Source organism: Lampetra fluviatilis, unplaced genomic scaffold (assembly GCF_964198595.1).
Source record: "Lampetra fluviatilis unplaced genomic scaffold, kcLamFluv1.1 SCAFFOLD_757, whole genome shotgun sequence".
NCBI lineage: Eukaryota > Metazoa > Chordata > Hyperoartia > Petromyzontiformes > Petromyzontidae > Lampetra > Lampetra fluviatilis.
Genome location: NW_027621289.1, coordinates 1 through 17,267, shown reverse-complemented (window position 1 = coordinate 17,267; position 17,267 = coordinate 1). Strand labels below are relative to the sequence as shown.

At 57.7% G+C, this 17,267-nt stretch overlaps 2 protein-coding genes across 2 annotated transcripts in view; one reads left to right on the top strand and one right to left on the bottom strand.

Moving 5' to 3' along the window:
• The window catches only part of LOC144955044 (palmitoyltransferase ZDHHC18-B-like), a 29,428-nt gene extending 19,557 nt beyond the window's left edge, over positions 1-9,871 (bottom strand). Inside the window, exons 1-6 of the mRNA XM_078885385.1 lie at positions 8,480-9,871; positions 5,404-5,564; positions 4,579-4,740; positions 2,822-2,959; positions 2,220-2,268; positions 1,656-1,758 (exon numbers count right to left, since the gene is read on the bottom strand). Coding sequence (XP_078741511.1) covers positions 1,656-1,758; positions 2,220-2,268; positions 2,822-2,959; positions 4,579-4,740; positions 5,404-5,564; positions 8,480-8,715 — 849 coding nt within the window. The 5' untranslated portion in view covers positions 8,716-9,871. The remainder of the gene's footprint in view (positions 1-1,655; positions 1,759-2,219; positions 2,269-2,821; positions 2,960-4,578; positions 4,741-5,403; positions 5,565-8,479) is intronic.
• A 1,143-nt stretch (positions 9,872-11,014) lies between these two features.
• On the top strand, positions 11,015-16,914 carry LOC144955043 (cleavage stimulation factor subunit 2-like; the record flags this gene model as incomplete). The annotated part of the gene is made up of 3 exons (XM_078885384.1): positions 11,015-11,084; positions 14,174-14,260; positions 16,795-16,914. Coding segments are annotated over exons 2-3 (207 nt in total), but the record flags the coding sequence as incomplete, so codon positions are not given.
• Between the last annotated feature and the right edge of the window lie 353 nt (positions 16,915-17,267).

The following is a 17,267-nucleotide window of genomic DNA, read 5'->3' as shown; positions in this document are numbered from 1 at the left end:
CAGTGAGTGACACAGTGAGTGACACAGTGAGTGTCTCACATCCTCGTTGGTGGTCTGGTTGACCATCACGAGGTACGTGTGACACAGTGAGTGACACAGTGAGTGACACAGTGAGTGACACAGTGAGTGACACAGTGAGTGACACAGTGAGTGACACAGTGAGTGACACAGTGAGTGACACAGTGAGTGACACAGTGAGTGACACAGTGAGTGTCTCACATCCTCGTTGGTGGTCTGGTTGACCATCACGAGGTACGTGTGTGACACAGTGAGTGAGTGACACAGTGAGTGAGTGAGTGAGTGACACAGTGAGTGAGTGAGTGAGTGACTCACATCCTCGTTGGTGGTCTGGTTGACCATCACGAGGTACGTGAGTGACACAGTGAGTGAGTGAGTGACACAGTGAGTGAGTGAGTGAGTGTCTCACATCCTCGTTGGTGGTCTGGTTGACCATCACGAGGTACGTGAGTGACACAGTGAGTGAGTGAGTGACACAGTGAGTGAGTGAGTGAGTGTCTCACATCCTCGTTGGTGGTCTGGTTGACCATCACGAGGTACGTGTGTGACACAGTGAGTGAGTGAGTGACACAGTGAGTGAGTGAGTGACACAGTGAGTGAGTGAGTGAGTGTCTCACATCCTCGTTGGTGGTCTGGTTGACCATCACGAGGTACGTGAGTGACACAGTGAGTGACTGAGTGAGTGAGTGACACAGTGAGTGAGTGAGTGTCTCACATCCTCGTTGGTGGTCTGGTTGACCATCACGAGGTACGTGAGTGACACAGTGAGTGAGTGACACAGTGAGTGAGTGAGTGAGTGTCTCACATCCTCGTTGGTGGTCTGGTTGACCATCACGAGGTACGTGAGTGACACAGTGAGTGAGTGAGTGACACAGTGAGTGAGTGAGTGACACAGTGAGTGAGTGAGTGTCTCACATCCTCGTTGGTGGTCTGGTTGACCATCACGAGGTACGTGAGTGACACAGTGAGTGAGTGAGTGACACAGTGAGTGAGTGAGTGAGTGTCTCACATCCTCGTTGGTGGTCTGGTTGACCATCACGAGGTACGTGTGTGACACAGTGAGTGAGTGACACAGTGAGTGAGTGAGTGAGTGTCTCACATCCTCGTTGGTGGTCTGGTTGACCATCACGAGGTACGTGTGTGACACAGTGAGTGAGTGACACAGTGAGTGAGTGAGTGAGTGTCTCACATCCTCGTTGGTGGTCTGGTTGACCATCACGAGGTACGTGAGTGACACAGTGAGTGAGTGAGTGACACAGTGAGTGAGTGAGTGACACAGTGAGTGAGTGAGTGAGTGACTCACATCCTCATTGGTGGTCTGGTTGACCATCACGAGGTACGTGAGTGACACAGTGAGTGAGTGAGTGACACAGTGAGTGAGTGAGTGACACAGTGAGTGACACAGTGAGTGAGTGAGTGACACAGTGAGTGAGTGAGTGAGTGACTCACATCCTCGTTGGTGGTCTGGTTGACCATCACGAGGTACGTGAGTGACACAGTGAGTGAGTGAGTGACACAGTGAGTGAGTGAGTGAGTGACTCACATCCTCGTTGGTGGTCTGGTTGACCATCACGAGGTACGTGAGTGACACAGTGAGTGAGTGAGTGACACAGTGAGTGAGTGAGTGAGTGACTCACATCCTCATTGGTGGTCTGGTTGACCATCACGAGGTACGTGTGGAACCCCGACAGGCCCAGGACGGACCACACCGACAAGAAGCAGACGAGCAGCTCCACAGCGGTGAGCAGCTGAGTCAAGGGGTGGCTCACAGCGTGGGTGAGTGGCTCACAGAGTGGGTGAGTGAGTGAGTGGGTGAGTGAGTGGGTGAGTGAGTGGGTGGGTGAGCGAGTGGGTGGGTGAGCGAGTGGGTGGGTGAGCGAGTGGGTGAGTGAGTGGGTGGGTGGGTGAGTGAGTGGGTGAGTGAGTGGGTGGGTGGCTGAGTGAGTGGGTGGCTGAGTGAGTGAGTGGCTGAGTGAGTGAGTGGCTGAGTGAGTGAGTGGCTGAGTGAGTGAGTGGCTCACAGAGTGAGTGGCTGAGTGAGTGGCTGGTGAGTGAGTGAGTGGCTGAATGAGTGAGTGAGTGGCTGAATGAGTGAGTGAGTGGCTGAGTGAGTGAGTGAGTGAGTGGCTGAGTGAGTGACTGAGTGAGTGAGTGACTGACTGAGTGACTAGCTGGCTGAGTGAGTGACTGAGTCAGGATATCTGGCCGGAGATTCTTTCAATGCCGACACGAACCCAGCGCGCCTGGATCCTGCAGGAAACCACAACCACAACAACCACCACCACCACCACCACCACGTTAACCACCACCACCAAAACCACCACCACAACAAAATCATTAACCAGTGAGCGAGTGGATGAGTGGGTAAGTGGGTGAGCGAGCGGGTGAGCGAGCGAGTGAGCGAGCGTGCGGGCGAGCGAGCGTGCGAGCGAGCTAGGGAGTGTGCGGGTGAGCGAGCGAGGGAGTGTGCGAGCGTGCGGGTGAGCGAGCGTGCAGGTTAGCGAGCGAGCGAGGGAGTGAGCGAGTGTGCGGGGCGAGCGAGGGAGTGAGCGAGCGTGCAGGTTAGCGAGGGAGCGAGGGAGTGTGCGAGCGAGCGAGCGTGCGAGCGAGCGTGCGAGCGTGTGGGCGAGCGAGTGTGCGAGCGTGCGGGTGAGCGAAGTGAGCGATGGAGTGTGCGAGCGTGCGGGTGAGCGAGCGTGCGGGTGAGCGAGTGTGCGAGCGTGCGGGTGAGCGAGTGAGCGATGGAGCGTGCGAGCGTGCGGGTGAGCGAGCGTGCGGGTGAGCGAGCGAGCGTGCGACTCACGGAGCACCAGGTGGGTGAGCGTGAAGCTGAAGATGTAGAGGGTGAGCAGCGAGAGGGAGGTGAGGAACAGGAAGAACGAGCGGTAGTTCCTCACCCCCACACAGTTGCCCACCCACGGACAGTGGTGGTCAAAGCGCTCTGGGGAGAGAGGGGAGAGAGAAACGCTCACCACTCACGCACTCACCACTCAGCTCACCACTCACTCACCACTCACCCACACAGTTCATCACACCACTCACCACTCACGCACTCACCACACGCTCACTCAGCTCACCACACGCTCACTCAGCTCACCACACGCTCACTCAGCTCACCACACGCTCACTCAGCTCACCACACGCTCACACAGCTCACCACACGCTCACTCAGCTCACCACACGCTCACGCAGCTCACCACACGCTCACTCAGCTCACCACACGCTCACTCAGCTCACCACACGCTCACTCAGCTCACCACACGCTCACGCAGCTCACCACACGCTCACACAGCTCACCACACGCTCACGCAGCTCACCACACGCTCACGCAGCTCACCACACGCTCACACAGCTCACCACACGCTCACTCAGCTCACCACACGCTCACTCAGCTCACCACACGCTCACTCAGCTCACCACACGCTCACTCAGCTCACCACACGCTCACACAGCTCACCACACGCTCACTCAGCTCACCACACGCTCACTCAGCTCACCACACGCTCACTCAGCTCACCACACGCTCACTCAGCTCACCACACGCTCACTCAGCTCACCACACGCTCACACAGCTCACCACACGCTCACACAGCTCACCACACGCTCACACAGCTCACCACACGCTCACTCAGCTCACCACACGCTCACTCAGCTCACCACACGCTCACTCAGCTCACCACACGCTCACTCAGCTCACCACACGCTCACTCAGCTCACCACACGCTCACTCAGCTCACCACACGCTCACTCAGCTCACCACACGCTCACTCAGCTCACCACACGCTCACTCAGCTCACCACACGCTCACTCAGCTCACCACACGCTCACTCAGCTCACCACACGCTCACTCAGCTCACCACCCGCTCACTCAGCTCAGCTCACCACCCACCACTCACCACACGCTCACACAGCTCACCACACGCTCACTCAGCTCAGCTCACCACTCACGCACTCACCACCCGCTCACACAGCTCACCACACGCTCACTCAGCTCAGCTCACCACTCACGCACTCACCACCTGCTCACACAGCTCACCACACGCTCACTCAGCTCAGCTCACCACCCACCACTCACACTCACCACCAGAGCAGTCACCCACTCACCCACCCAGTTCACCCCCCACACACACGCCTCACCCCGCCCACCGCCCAGCTCACCGCCCACCACTCACGCTCACCGCCCACCATTCACACAGTTCATCACACCACTCACGCTCACCACTCACCACTCGCCACTCACCACACAGTTCATCACACCGCTCACCACTCACGCTCACCCACTCAGCTCACGACTCACCCACTCAGCTCATCACTCAGCTCACCACTCACCACTCACCACTCACGCTCACCACTCACCCACACAATTGTCACAGACGCTGCAGTGCGAGGCGCGTGGAGGGCGGAACGCGTGACACGTGTAGCAGTAGCGCAGCGTGACCACTCATCACTCACTCACCACTCACCCACACAGTTCATCACACCACTCACCACTCACGCTCACCACTCACGCTCACCGCTCACTCACCACTCACACAGTTCATCACACCACTCACCACTCACCCACACAGTTGTCACAGACGCTGCAGTGCGAGGCGCGTGGAGGGCGGAACGCGTGACACGTGTAGCAGTAGCGCAGCGGGACCAGCTGCCCGTTGAGGAGGACCTCCTTGACGCGCGACGGGGCGCGGCACGAACCGCCCGCCGCTGCGGACGCGGAGACACCTACAGAGACACAGAGAGACACAGAGAGACACAGAGAGACACCTACACGGGGGGAGACAGAGACACAGAGACACAGAGACACAGAGAGACAGAGAGACACAGAGAGACAGGGGGGAGAGGATACGGTGGAGAGACAGAGAGACACAGAGACAGAGACACAGAGACAGACACAGAGAGACACAGAGAGACAGAGAGAGACAGAGAGAAACAGAGAGAGACACAGACAGAGAGACAGAGAGACACAGAGAGACAGACAGAGAGACACAGAGAGACACAGACAGAGAGACACAGAGAGACACAGACAGAGAGACACAGAGAGACACAGAGAGACACAGACAGAGAGACAGAGAGACACAGACAGAGAGACAGAGAGACACAGAGAGACACAGACAGAGAGACACAGACAGAGAGACACAGAGAGAGAGACACAGACAGAGACACAGAGACACAGACAGAGACACACAGACAGACACACACACACAGACACAGACACACACAGACAGACACACACACACACACACAGACACACACAGACACACACAGAGACACACAGACACACACACACCACCAGAAGCCCATGGGTACCCCCCCTCACCCCCCCCCTCCCTCCCCCCCCTGACCCCCCCCCCCTGACCCTGACCCCTCCCTGACCCCCCCGCTGACCGAGGGTGTCTCCGCCGCCCTCCAGGCCCCCAGGAGGTGCTCTGGGCACGACCCCCGGGTCGGTGAGCGCCGTGCGCAGCAGCGCCAGCAGCACCACGGTGACGAGAACGCAGCCGCAGGCGGGCACAGCAGGGGACAGCGTCACACACAGGTAGGGGCAGCTGGGGAAACAACAACAACATCAACATCATCAACATCAACAACAACAACAGCAGCAGCAGCGCCAGCAGCACCACCGTGAGCAGCAGGCAGCCGCAGGCGGGCACAGCAGGGGAGAGCGCCACGCACAGGTAGGGGCAGCTGGGGAAACAACATCATCAACAACAACAACAACAACATCATCATCATCAACATCAGCATCAACAGCAGCGCCAGCAGCACCACCGTGACGAGAACGCAGCCGCAGGCGGGCACAGCAGGAGACAGCGTCACACAGAAATAGGGGCAGCTGGAGAAACAACAACATCATCAACAACCACTCGGTCACTCAGCCACTCACTCACCTCACCCAGTCAGCCACTCAGTCAGTCAGCCACTCACTCAGTCAGTCACTCACTCGGTCAGTCACTCACTCACTCACTCAGTCAGCCACTCAGTCAGCCACTCACTCAGTCAGTCAGTCAGCCAGTCACTCACTCCTCCACATACCACAACATCAACAACATCCCACCACGCACTCGAAGAAGAGCCCGCTGGTGCCGGTGATGAGTCCCAGGGTGAGGTAGAACACGCCACTCAGCCAGCCACTCAGCCAGCCACTCAGCCAGCCACTCAGCCAGCCACTCAGCCAGCCACTCAGCCAGCCACTCAGCCAGCCACTCAGCCAGCCACTCAGCCAGCCACTCAGCCAGCCACTCAGCCAGCCACTCAGCCAGCCACTCAGCCAGCCACTCAGCCAGCCACTCAGCCAGCCACTCAGCCAGCCACTCAGCCAGCCACTCAGCCAGCCACTCAGCCAGCCACTCAGCCAGCCACTCAGCCAGCCACTCAGCCAGCCACTCAGCCAGCCACTCAGCCAGCCACTCAGCCAGCCACTCAGCCAGCCACTCAGCCAGCCACTCAGCCAGCCACTCAGCCAGCCACTCAGCCAGCCACTCAGCCAGCCACTCAGCCAGCCACTCAGCCAGCCACTCAGCCAGCCACTCAGCCAGCCACTCAGCCAGCCACTCAGCCAGCCACTCAGCCAGCCACTCAGCCAGCCACTCAGCCAGCCAGCCACTCAGCCAGCCAGCCACTCAGCCAGCCAGCCACTCAGCCAGCCAGCCACTCAGCCAGCCAGCCACTCAGCCAGCCAGCCACTCAGCCAGCCAGCCACTCAGCCAGCCAGCCACTCAGCCAGCCAGCCACTCAGCCAGCCAGCCACTCAGCCAGCCAGCCACTCAGTCAGCCAGCCACTCAGTCAGCCAGCCACTCAGTCAGCCAGCCACTCAGTCAGCCAGCCACTCAGTCAGCCAGCCACTCAGTCAGCCAGCCACTCAGTCAGCCAGCCACTCAGTCAGCCAGCCACTCAGTCAGCCAGCCACTCAGTCAGCCAGCCACTCAGTCAGCCAGCCACTCAGTCAGCCAGCCACTCAGTCAGCCAGCCACTCAGTCAGCCAGCCACTCAGTCAGCCAGCCACTCAGTCAGCCAGCCACTCAGTCAGCCAGCCACTCAGTCAGCCAGCCACTCAGTCAGCCAGCCACTCAGTCAGCCAGCCACTCAGTCAGCCAGCCACTCAGTCAGCCAGCCACTCAGTCAGCCAGCCACTCAGTCAGCCAGCCACTCAGTCAGCCAGCCACTCAGTCAGCCAGCCACTCAGTCAGCCAGCCACTCAGTCAGCCAGCCACTCAGTCAGCCAGCCACTCAGTCAGCCAGCCACTCAGTCAGCCAGCCACTCAGTCAGCCAGCCACTCAGTCAGCCAGCCACTCAGTCAGCCAGCCACTCAGTCAGCCAGCCACTCAGTCAGCCAGCCACTCAGTCAGCCAGCCACTCAGTCAGCCAGCCACTCAGTCAGCCAGCCACTCAGTCAGCCACTCAGTCAGCCACTCAATCAGCCACTCACACACTCAGCCACCCACTCACACACTCAGCCACCCACTCACTCAGCCACTCACTCACTCAGCCACTCACTCACTCAGCCACTCACTCACTCACTCAGCCACTCACTCACTCAGCCACTCACTCACTCACTCAGCCACTCACTCACTCACTCAGCCACTCACTCACTCACTCAGCCACTCACTCACTCACTCAGCCACTCACTCACTCACTCAGCCACTCACTCACTCACTCAGCCACTCACTCACTCACTCACATCTCCACACACAGGGTCAGCTGGGAAGATACCACAACAACATCAACAACATCCCACCACGCACTCGAACGCGAAGAAGAGCCCGCTGGTGCCGGTGATGAGTCCCAGGGTGAGGTAGAACACGCCGCTCTGGCGAGAAGTCACTCACTCAGTCAGTCAGTCAGTCAGTCACTCACTCAGTCAGTCACTCACTCACTCACTCACTCAGTCAGTCAGTCACTCACTCACTCAGTCAGTCACTCAGTCAGCCACTCACTCACTCAGTCAGCCACTCACTCACTCAGTCAGCCACTCACTCACTCAGTCAGTCAGCCACTCACTCAGTCAGTCAGCCACTCACTCAGTCAGTCAGCCACTCACTCACTCAGTCAGCCACTCACTCACTCAGTCAACCACTCACTCACTCAGTCAACCACTCACTCACTCAGTCAACCACTCACTCACTCAGTCAGTCAGCCACTCACTCACTCACTCAGTCAGTCACTCACTCAGTCAGCCACTCAGTCAGCCACTCACTCAGTCACACACAAGACACAACAACAAACCACCACGCACTCGAACGCGAAGAAGAGCCCGCTGGTGCCGGTGATGAGTCCCAGGGTGAGGTAGAACACGCCGCTCTGGCGAGAAGTCACTCACTCAGTCAGTCAGCCACTCAGTCAGTCAGCCACTCAGTCAGTCAGCCACTCACTCAGTCAGCCACTCACTCAGTCAGCCACTCACTCAGTCAGCCACTCACTCAGTCACACACAAGACACAACAACAACAAACCACCACGCACTCGAACGCGAAGAAGAGCCCGCTGGTGCCGGTGATGAGTCCCAGGGTGAGGTAGAACACGCCGCTCTGGCGAGAAGTCATGATCCGCCCGTCGCAGGCGAAGCGATTCTTTCCCGGGAACACTTCCCACTTCCTCCTCCTCCTGCTCCTCCGTGGTGGTGAGTCACGTGGTGGGTCACGTGGTGGTGGAGTGGCCGGGCAGCCCTGGGCGATTTGGCTGTACTCACAGTCCTTCATGGCCGGGTGTGTGTGTAGTGTGTGTCAGTGGTGTGTGTGTGTAGTGTGTGTCAGTGGTGTGTGTGTAGTGTGTGTCAGTGGTGTGTGTGTGTGTAGTGTGTGTCAGTGGTGTGTGTGTGTAGTGTGTGTCAGTGGTGTGTGTGTGTGTAGTGTGTGTCAGTGGTGTGTGTGTGTGTAGTGTGTGTGTAGTGTGTGTGTAGTGTGTGTGTGTAGTGGTGTGGTGTGTAGTGGTGGTGTGTGTAGTGGTGTGGTGTGTAGTGGTGGTGTGTGTGTGGTGTTTAGTAGTGGTGTGTGTGTGTCAGTGGTGTGTAGTGGTGGTGTGTGTGGTGTGTGTAGTGTGTGTAGTGTGTAGTGTGTGTAGTGTCAGTGGTGTGTGTAGTGTCAGTGGTGTGTGTAGTGTGTGTAGTGGCGGTGTGTGTGTGTAGTGGTGGTGTGTGTGTAGTGTGTGTGTCAGTGGTGTGGTGTATAGTGGTGGTGTGTGTGTGAGTGGTGTGGTGGTGTGTGTGTAGTGGTGTGTGTGTAGTGTGTGTAGTGTCAGTGGTGTGGTGTGTAGTGTGTGTGTCAGTGGTGTGGTGTGTAGTGGTGGTGTGTGTGTGTGAGTGGTGTATAGTGGTGGTGTGTGTGTAGTGGTGTGGTGGTGTGTGTGTGGTGTTTAGTAGTGGTGTGTGTGTGTGTGTCAGTGGTGTGTAGTGGTGGTGTGTGTGTGTAGTGTGTGTGGTGTGTGTAGTGTGTGTAGTGTGTAGTGTGTGTAGTGTCAGTGGTGTGTGTAGTGTCAGTGGTGTGTGTAGTGTGTGTAGTGGCGGTGTGTGTGTGTAGTGGTGGTGTGTGTGTAGTGTGTGTGTCAGTGGTGTGGTGTATAGTGGTGGTGTGTGTGTGAGTGGTGTATAGTGGTGGTGTGTGTGTAGTGGTGTGGTGGTGTGTGTGTAGTGTCAGTGGTGTGTGTGTAGTGGTGTGGTGGTGTGTGTGTAGTGTGTGTAGTGTCAGTGGTGTGTGTGTGTAGTGTGTCAGTGGTGTGGTGTTTAGTAGTGGTGTGTAAGTGGTGTGGTGGTGTGTAAGTGGTGTGTGTGAGTGATGGGTGCAGTGGTGGTGGTGTGTGTGTGTAGTGTCAGTGGTGTGTGTGTGTAGTGTGTGTAGTGTCAGTGGTGTGTGTTTAGTGTGTGTAGTGTCAGTGGTGTGTGTTTAGTGTGTGTAGTGGGGGGAGACACGGGGGGGAGACACGGGGGGAGACACGGGGGGAGACACTGCAGGCGAAACGGTAGACGCGGGCAGTGAGACACCCACACCCCCGCCGCCCACTCCCCCCCCCCCCGCTCTCCCTCGCTTTAGCCGGGCGCGAATCCAGGCGAGGCCGAGGCTGTCCGAGGCGACCTAGGCCTCACGCCCCAAATTGCAACGAGAACGAGGTCCGCGCGCAGACCGAGGCCCCGGGTGTCTCCCCGCCGCCGTCGTGGTTGTCTCCGTCGTTGTCTGCGTGTCTCCGCCGTTGTCTCCGTGTCTCTGCGAGATTGTCTCTGTCCGCCTGTCTCCGGCTCCAAATGTCCAAATCTGTTTCACTTCCTGCACTTAAAGGCGGTTGGTGGAGGGGCGGGGGGCGGGTGTGTGGGGGAAACGAAATAAATTCGCATGTCGCCCTGGAGGCATAGTTAACGCTGGGCGTGTGCAACGCTAAACAGGTTGAGTGTGCCCTCAGGGCGTTTTGGAATAGCGAAGCTTTACTCGCAGTTGACAACACGTGCGGTATTCGATTAAGTGATTATGGAATCTGTTGAGGGAACGAGAATCGATTTTAAAATCGATTGGCAATTGGGGTTAATTTTCGGGCGGTGATGTCCTTGAGATTTTTTTTTTGCAATCTGACGAATCGGGTTAACGTTGCGCCTGATTGCGATTTGATAGCAAATCGAAACCATTGATTACATTGGGAGAATCAGATGCTCGGATCGATAAGCATTTAACTGTGCAAACGAAGAATCGATTTCAGTACGTAAACCCCTCTTCCTTTCGCCCCGCCCCCAACCACTGCATTCGGCCTCTCCCATTGGTCAGCGGCAACGCGGACATTGACACCAACTTTCGCCGCCCTACAGATTCGCCCGACCACGCAAATTCAACTTTGACGTTTCGCGCTCGCACCCAAAGCGAGGCGGCGACAATGAGGAAAAAAATCACAATCAACGCCGTCGACGAAACATCGACGATGGCGCGAACATTAATCGAATCAAACAATCATTTGTTTAATAAAATAAACATTTAATATGAGGGCTGGTGACGAATCTGCGTGCATCGCGAATGAGGCGACTGTCGTAGATTTGATTTGTTTCATTTCCCTCCTCAGCACGACGCCACTGGTACAGTGCGGACTGTACAAGGTGGGTGCTCGATCCACTGCTCGATGGATGTGGGGGGAGGGGGGGTGTGTGGGGGGTGTGGGGGGTGTGGGGGGAGGGGGGTGTGTGGGGGGTGTGGGGGGTGTGGGGGGGGGTGTGGGGGGGGGGGCGCTGGTTTGGGTCACTCACCACTCACACACACTCACTCACCACTCACTCACCACTCACTCACTCACCACTCACTCACCACTCACTCACTCACCACTCACTCACACACTCACCACTCGCTCACTCACCACTCACTCACCCACTCACCCACTCACCCACTCACTACACACCAATCACTTACTATTCACCACTCACACACTCACCCAATCACCACTCACTCACTCACCACTCACACACTCACCACTCGCTCACTCACCACTCACCACTCACTCAATCACCACTCATTCACCACTCACTCACTCACTCACCACTCATACACTCACTCACCCACTGACTCACCACACACTCACCCACTCACTCACCACTCACACACACTCACCCACTCACTCACCACACACTCACTCATGCACTCACACACTCATACACTCACTCACACACTCACCACTCGCTCACTCACCACTCACTCACCACTCACCCACTCGCCCACTCACCCACTCACCACTCACTACACACCAATCACTTACTATTCACCACTCACACACTCATCCAATCACCACTCACCCACTCGCCCACTCACCCACTCACCACTCACTACACACCAATCACTTACTATTCACCACTCACACACTCATCCAATCACCACTCACTCACCACTCACCACTCGCTCACTCACCACTCACTCACCACTCACTCAATCACCACTCATTCACCACTCACTCACCACTCATACACTCACTCACCCACTGACTCACCACACACTCACCCACTCACTCACCACTCACACACACTCACTCACCCACTCACTCAGCACACACTCACTCATGCACTCACACACTCACTCACACACTCACCACTCGCTCACTCACCACTCACTCACCACTCACCCACTCACACACTCAGACACCCACTCACTCACCCACTCACTCACCCACTCACTCACCACTCATTCACACACTCACCACTCGCTCACTCACCACTCACTCAATCACCACTCATTCACCACTCACTCACTCACCACTCATACACTCACTCACCCACTGACTCACCACACACTCACCCACTCACTCACCACTCACACACACTCACTCACCCACTCACTCAGCACACACTCACTCATGCACTCACACACTCACTCACACACTCACCACTCGCTCACTCACCACTCACTCACCACTCACCCACTCACACACTCAGACACCCACTCACTCACCCACTCACTCACCCACTCACTCACCACTCATTCACACACTCACCACTCGCTCACTCACCACTCACTCAATCACCACTCACACACACTCACTCACTCACCACACACTCACTCATGCACTCACACACTCATACACTCACTCACCACTCATACACTCACTCACCCACTGACTCACCACACACTCACCCACTCACTCACCACTCACACACACTCACTCACTCACCACACACTCACTCATGCACTCACACACTCATACACTCACTCACACACTCACCACTCGCTCAATCACCACTCACTCACACACTCACCACTCGCTCAATCACCACTCACTCACCCACTCAGCACACACTCACTTACACACTCACTCACACACTCACACACTCACTCACCCACTCAGCACACACTCACTCACACACTCACACACTCACTCACCCACTCAGCACACACTCACTCACCACTCACTCACCACTCACACTCACCAATCACTTACTATTCACCACTCACTCACCACTCACCCACTCACTCACCACTCATACACTCACTCACCCACTCATCACACACTCACTCACTCACACACACTCACTCACCACTCACTCACTCACCACTCACACACTCACTCACCACACACTCACTCACCCACTCACTCGCTCACTCACCACTCACCCACTCACTCACCACACACTCACTCACCCACTCACTCGCTCACTCACCACTCACCCACTCACTCACCACACACTCACACACTCACCCACTCACTCACCACTCACTCACCCACTCACCCACTCACTCACCCACTCACTCATGTACTCACCCACTCACCCACTCACTCATGCACTCACCCACTCACACACTCATATACTCACTCACACACTCACCACTCGCTCACTCACCACTCACTCACCCACTCACCACACACTCACTCACACACTCACACACACACTCACTCACACACTCACACACACACTCACTCACCACTCACTCACTCACCACTCATACACTCACTCACCACTCACTCACTCACCACTCACTTACTCACTCACCACTCACTCACCACTCACCCACCACTCACTCACCACTCACCCACCACTCACTCAACACTCACACACTCACTTACCACTCACCACTCACTCACCACTCACTTACTCACTCACCACTCACTCAGCACTCACCCACCACTCACTCACCACTCACCCACCACTCACTCAACACTCACACACTCACTTACCACTCACCACTCACCACTCACTCACCACTCATACACTCACCACTCACTCACCACTCACTCACCGCACACTCACTCACACACTCACCCACTCACACACTCACTCACCACACACTCACCCACTCACACACTCACCCACTCACTCACTATGGTTGTTTATGCAATTGAAGGTGGTTGTGGTGGTGGTGGTTGTGGTGGTTGTAGTGGTTGTAGTTGTGTTGCTGATGGTTGTGGTGGTGGTTATTGTGGTTGTGGTGGTTGTTGTGGTGGTTGTGGTTGTAGTGGTGGTTGTTGTTGCTGTTGTAGTGGTTGTTGTTGTAGTGGTTGTTGTGGTGGTGGTTGTTGTTGCTGTAGTGGTTGTTGTAGTGGTTGTGGTTGTAGTGATTGTTGTGGTTGTAGTGGTGGTTGTTGTGGTTGTTGTGGTGGTTGTGGTTGTTGTGGTTGTTGTGGTTGTTGTAGTGGTTGTGGTTGTTGTTGTGGTTATTGTTGTTGTAGTGGTTGTTGTTGTTGTGGTTGTGGTGGTTGTTGTTGTAGATGCCGGAGGGAGCACCTGAGTCCATCAGCCGCGCTGTGGCGAGTTTGCCCGCAGAGCAAATGTACGAGCTGATGAAGCAGATGAAGGTAGATACCCCCACTACTACTATAGTACCGGTACTACTACTATAGTACCAGTACTACTACTATAGTACCAGTACTACTACTATAGTACCGGTACTACTACTAATAGTACCGGTACTACTACTATAGTACCAGTACTACTACTATAGTACCGGTACTACTACTAATAGTACCGGTACTACTACTATAGTACCAGTACTACTACTATAGTACCGGTACTACTACTATAGTACCGGTACTACTACTATAGTACCGGTACTACTACTATAGTACCAGTACTACTACTATAGTACCGGTACTACTACTAATAGTACCGGTACTACTACTATAGTACCAGTACTACTACTATAGTACCGGTACTACTACTAATAGTACCGGTACTACTACTATAGTACCAGTACTACTACTATAGTACCGGTACTACTACTATAGTACCGGTACTACTACTATAGTACCGGTACTACTACTATAGTACCAGTACTACTACTATAGTACCGGTACTACTACTAATAGTACCGGTACTACTACTATAGTACCAGTACTACTACTATAGTACCGGTACTACTACTAATAGTACCGGTACTACTACTATAGTACCGGTACTACTACTATAGTACCGGTACTACTACTATAGTACCGGTACTACTACTATAGTACCGGTACTACTACTATAGTACCGGTACTACTACTATAGTACCGGTACTACTACTATAGTACCGGTACTACTACTATAGTACCGGTACTACTACTATAGTACCGGTACTATTAGTAATAGTACTACTACTAATAGTACTATTACTACTACTACTAATAGTACCAGTACTATTACAAATAGTACCACTGCTACAAATAGTACTATTACTACAACTACAAATAGTACTATTACTACTACTACTACTACCCCTCCTCCCCCCCTCTCACCCCCCCCCTTTCACCCCTCCCCCCTCACCCCCCCCGCCCCTCCCCCCTCACCCCTCACCCCCCGCCCCTCCCCCCTCACCCCCCTCTCCCCTCCCCCCTCACCCCCCTCACCCCTCCCCCCTCACCCCCCTCACCCCTCCCCCCTCACCCCTCCCCCCTCACCCCCCTCACCCCTCCCCCCTCACCCCCCTCACCCCTCCCCCCTCACCCCCCTCACCCCTCCCCCCTCACCCCTCCCCCCTCACCCCCCTCACCCCTCCCCCCTCACCCCCCTCACCCCCCGCCCCTCCCCCCTCACCCCCCTCTCCCCTCCCCCCTCACCCCCCTCTCCCCTCCCCCCTCACCCCCCTCACCCCTCCCCCCTCACCCCCCTCACCCCTCCCCCCTCACCCCCCTCACCCCTCCCCCCTCACCCCCCTCTCCCCTCCCCCCTCACCCCCCTCACCCCTCCCCCCTCACCCCCCTCCCCCCTCACCCCCCTCACCCCTCACCCCCCTCACCCCTCCCCCCTCACCCCCCTCACCCCTCCCCCCTCACCCCCCTCACCCCTCCCCCCTCACCCCCCCTCACCCCTCCCCCCTCACCCCCCTCACCCCTCCCCCCTCACCCCCCTCACCCCTCCCCCCTCACCCCCCTCACCCCTCACCCCCCTCTCCCCTCCCCCCTCACCCCCCTTACCCCTCCCCCCTCACCCCCCTCACCCCTCCCCCCTCACCCCCCTCACCCCTCCCCCCTCACCCCCCTCACCCCTCCCCCCTCACCCCCCTCACCCCTCCCCCCTCACCCCCCTCACCCCTCCCCCCTCACCCCCCTCTCCCCTCCCCCCCTCTCCCCTCCCCCCTCACCCCTCCCCCCTCACCCCCCTCACCCCTCCCCCCTCACCCCCCTCCCCCCTCACCCCCCTCACCCCTCCCCCCTCACCCCCCTCACCCCTCCCCCCTCACCCCCCCTCACCCCTCCCCCCTCACCCCCCTCACCCCTCCCCCCTCACCCCCCTCACCCCTCCCCCCTCACCCCCCTCACCCCTCCCCCCTCACCCCCCTCACCCCTCCCCCCTCACCCCCCTCACCCCTCACCCCCCTCTCCCCTCCCCCCTCACCCCCCTTACCCCTCCCCCCTCACCCCCCTCACCCCTCCCCCCTCACCCCCCTCACCCCTCCCCCCTCACCCCCCTCACCCCTCACCCCCCTCACCCCTCCCCCCTCACCCCCCTCACCCCTCCCCCCTCACCCCCCTCTCCCCTCCCCCCTCACCCCCCTCACCCCTCCCCCCTCACCCCTCCCCCTCACCCCCCTCACCCCTCCCCCCTCACCCCCCTCACCCCTCCCCCCTCACCCCCCTCTCCCCTCCCCCCCTCTCCCCTCCCCCCTCACCCCTCCCCCCTCACCCCCCTCACCCCTCCCCCCTCACCCCCCTCACCCCTCCCCCCCCGCCCCTCCCCCAGCTGTGCACACAGAACAACCCACGTGACGCGCGCGCGATGCTGCGTCAGAACCCGCAGCTCTCCCCCCCTCACCCCTCCCCTCTCACCCCCCTGACCCCCTGACCCCTCCCCTCTCCCCCCCGCCCCTCCCCCCCCGCCCCTCCCCCCCCTCCCCCCCCGCCCCTCCCCCCAGCTGTGCACACAGAACAACCCACGTGACGCGCGCGCGATGCTGCGTCAGAACCCGCAGCTCTCCTACGCGCTGCTACAGGCCCAGGTCGTCATGAGGATCGTGGACCCGGCCGTCGCCATGGTAACACACACCCACCCCCCCCTTCCCCCCCCCTGGCCACGCCCTCCGATGGAAACCGTCGCCCTGGGTGACCGTCGCCATGACGATGATGACCGCCCTGCCCCCCGCCCCCCGCTCCTTTAGCAACCGCGACCATCGCCCTAGTAACCACAAGCACCGCCCTAGCAACCACCACAACCACCACCACCCTAGTAACCACAACCACCACCACAACCACCACCACAACCATCACAACCACCACAACAACCACTACCACCACCACAACCACCACCACAACCACCACAACCACCACAACCACCACAACCACCACAACCATCACCACAACCAGCACCGCAACCACAACAACCACAACC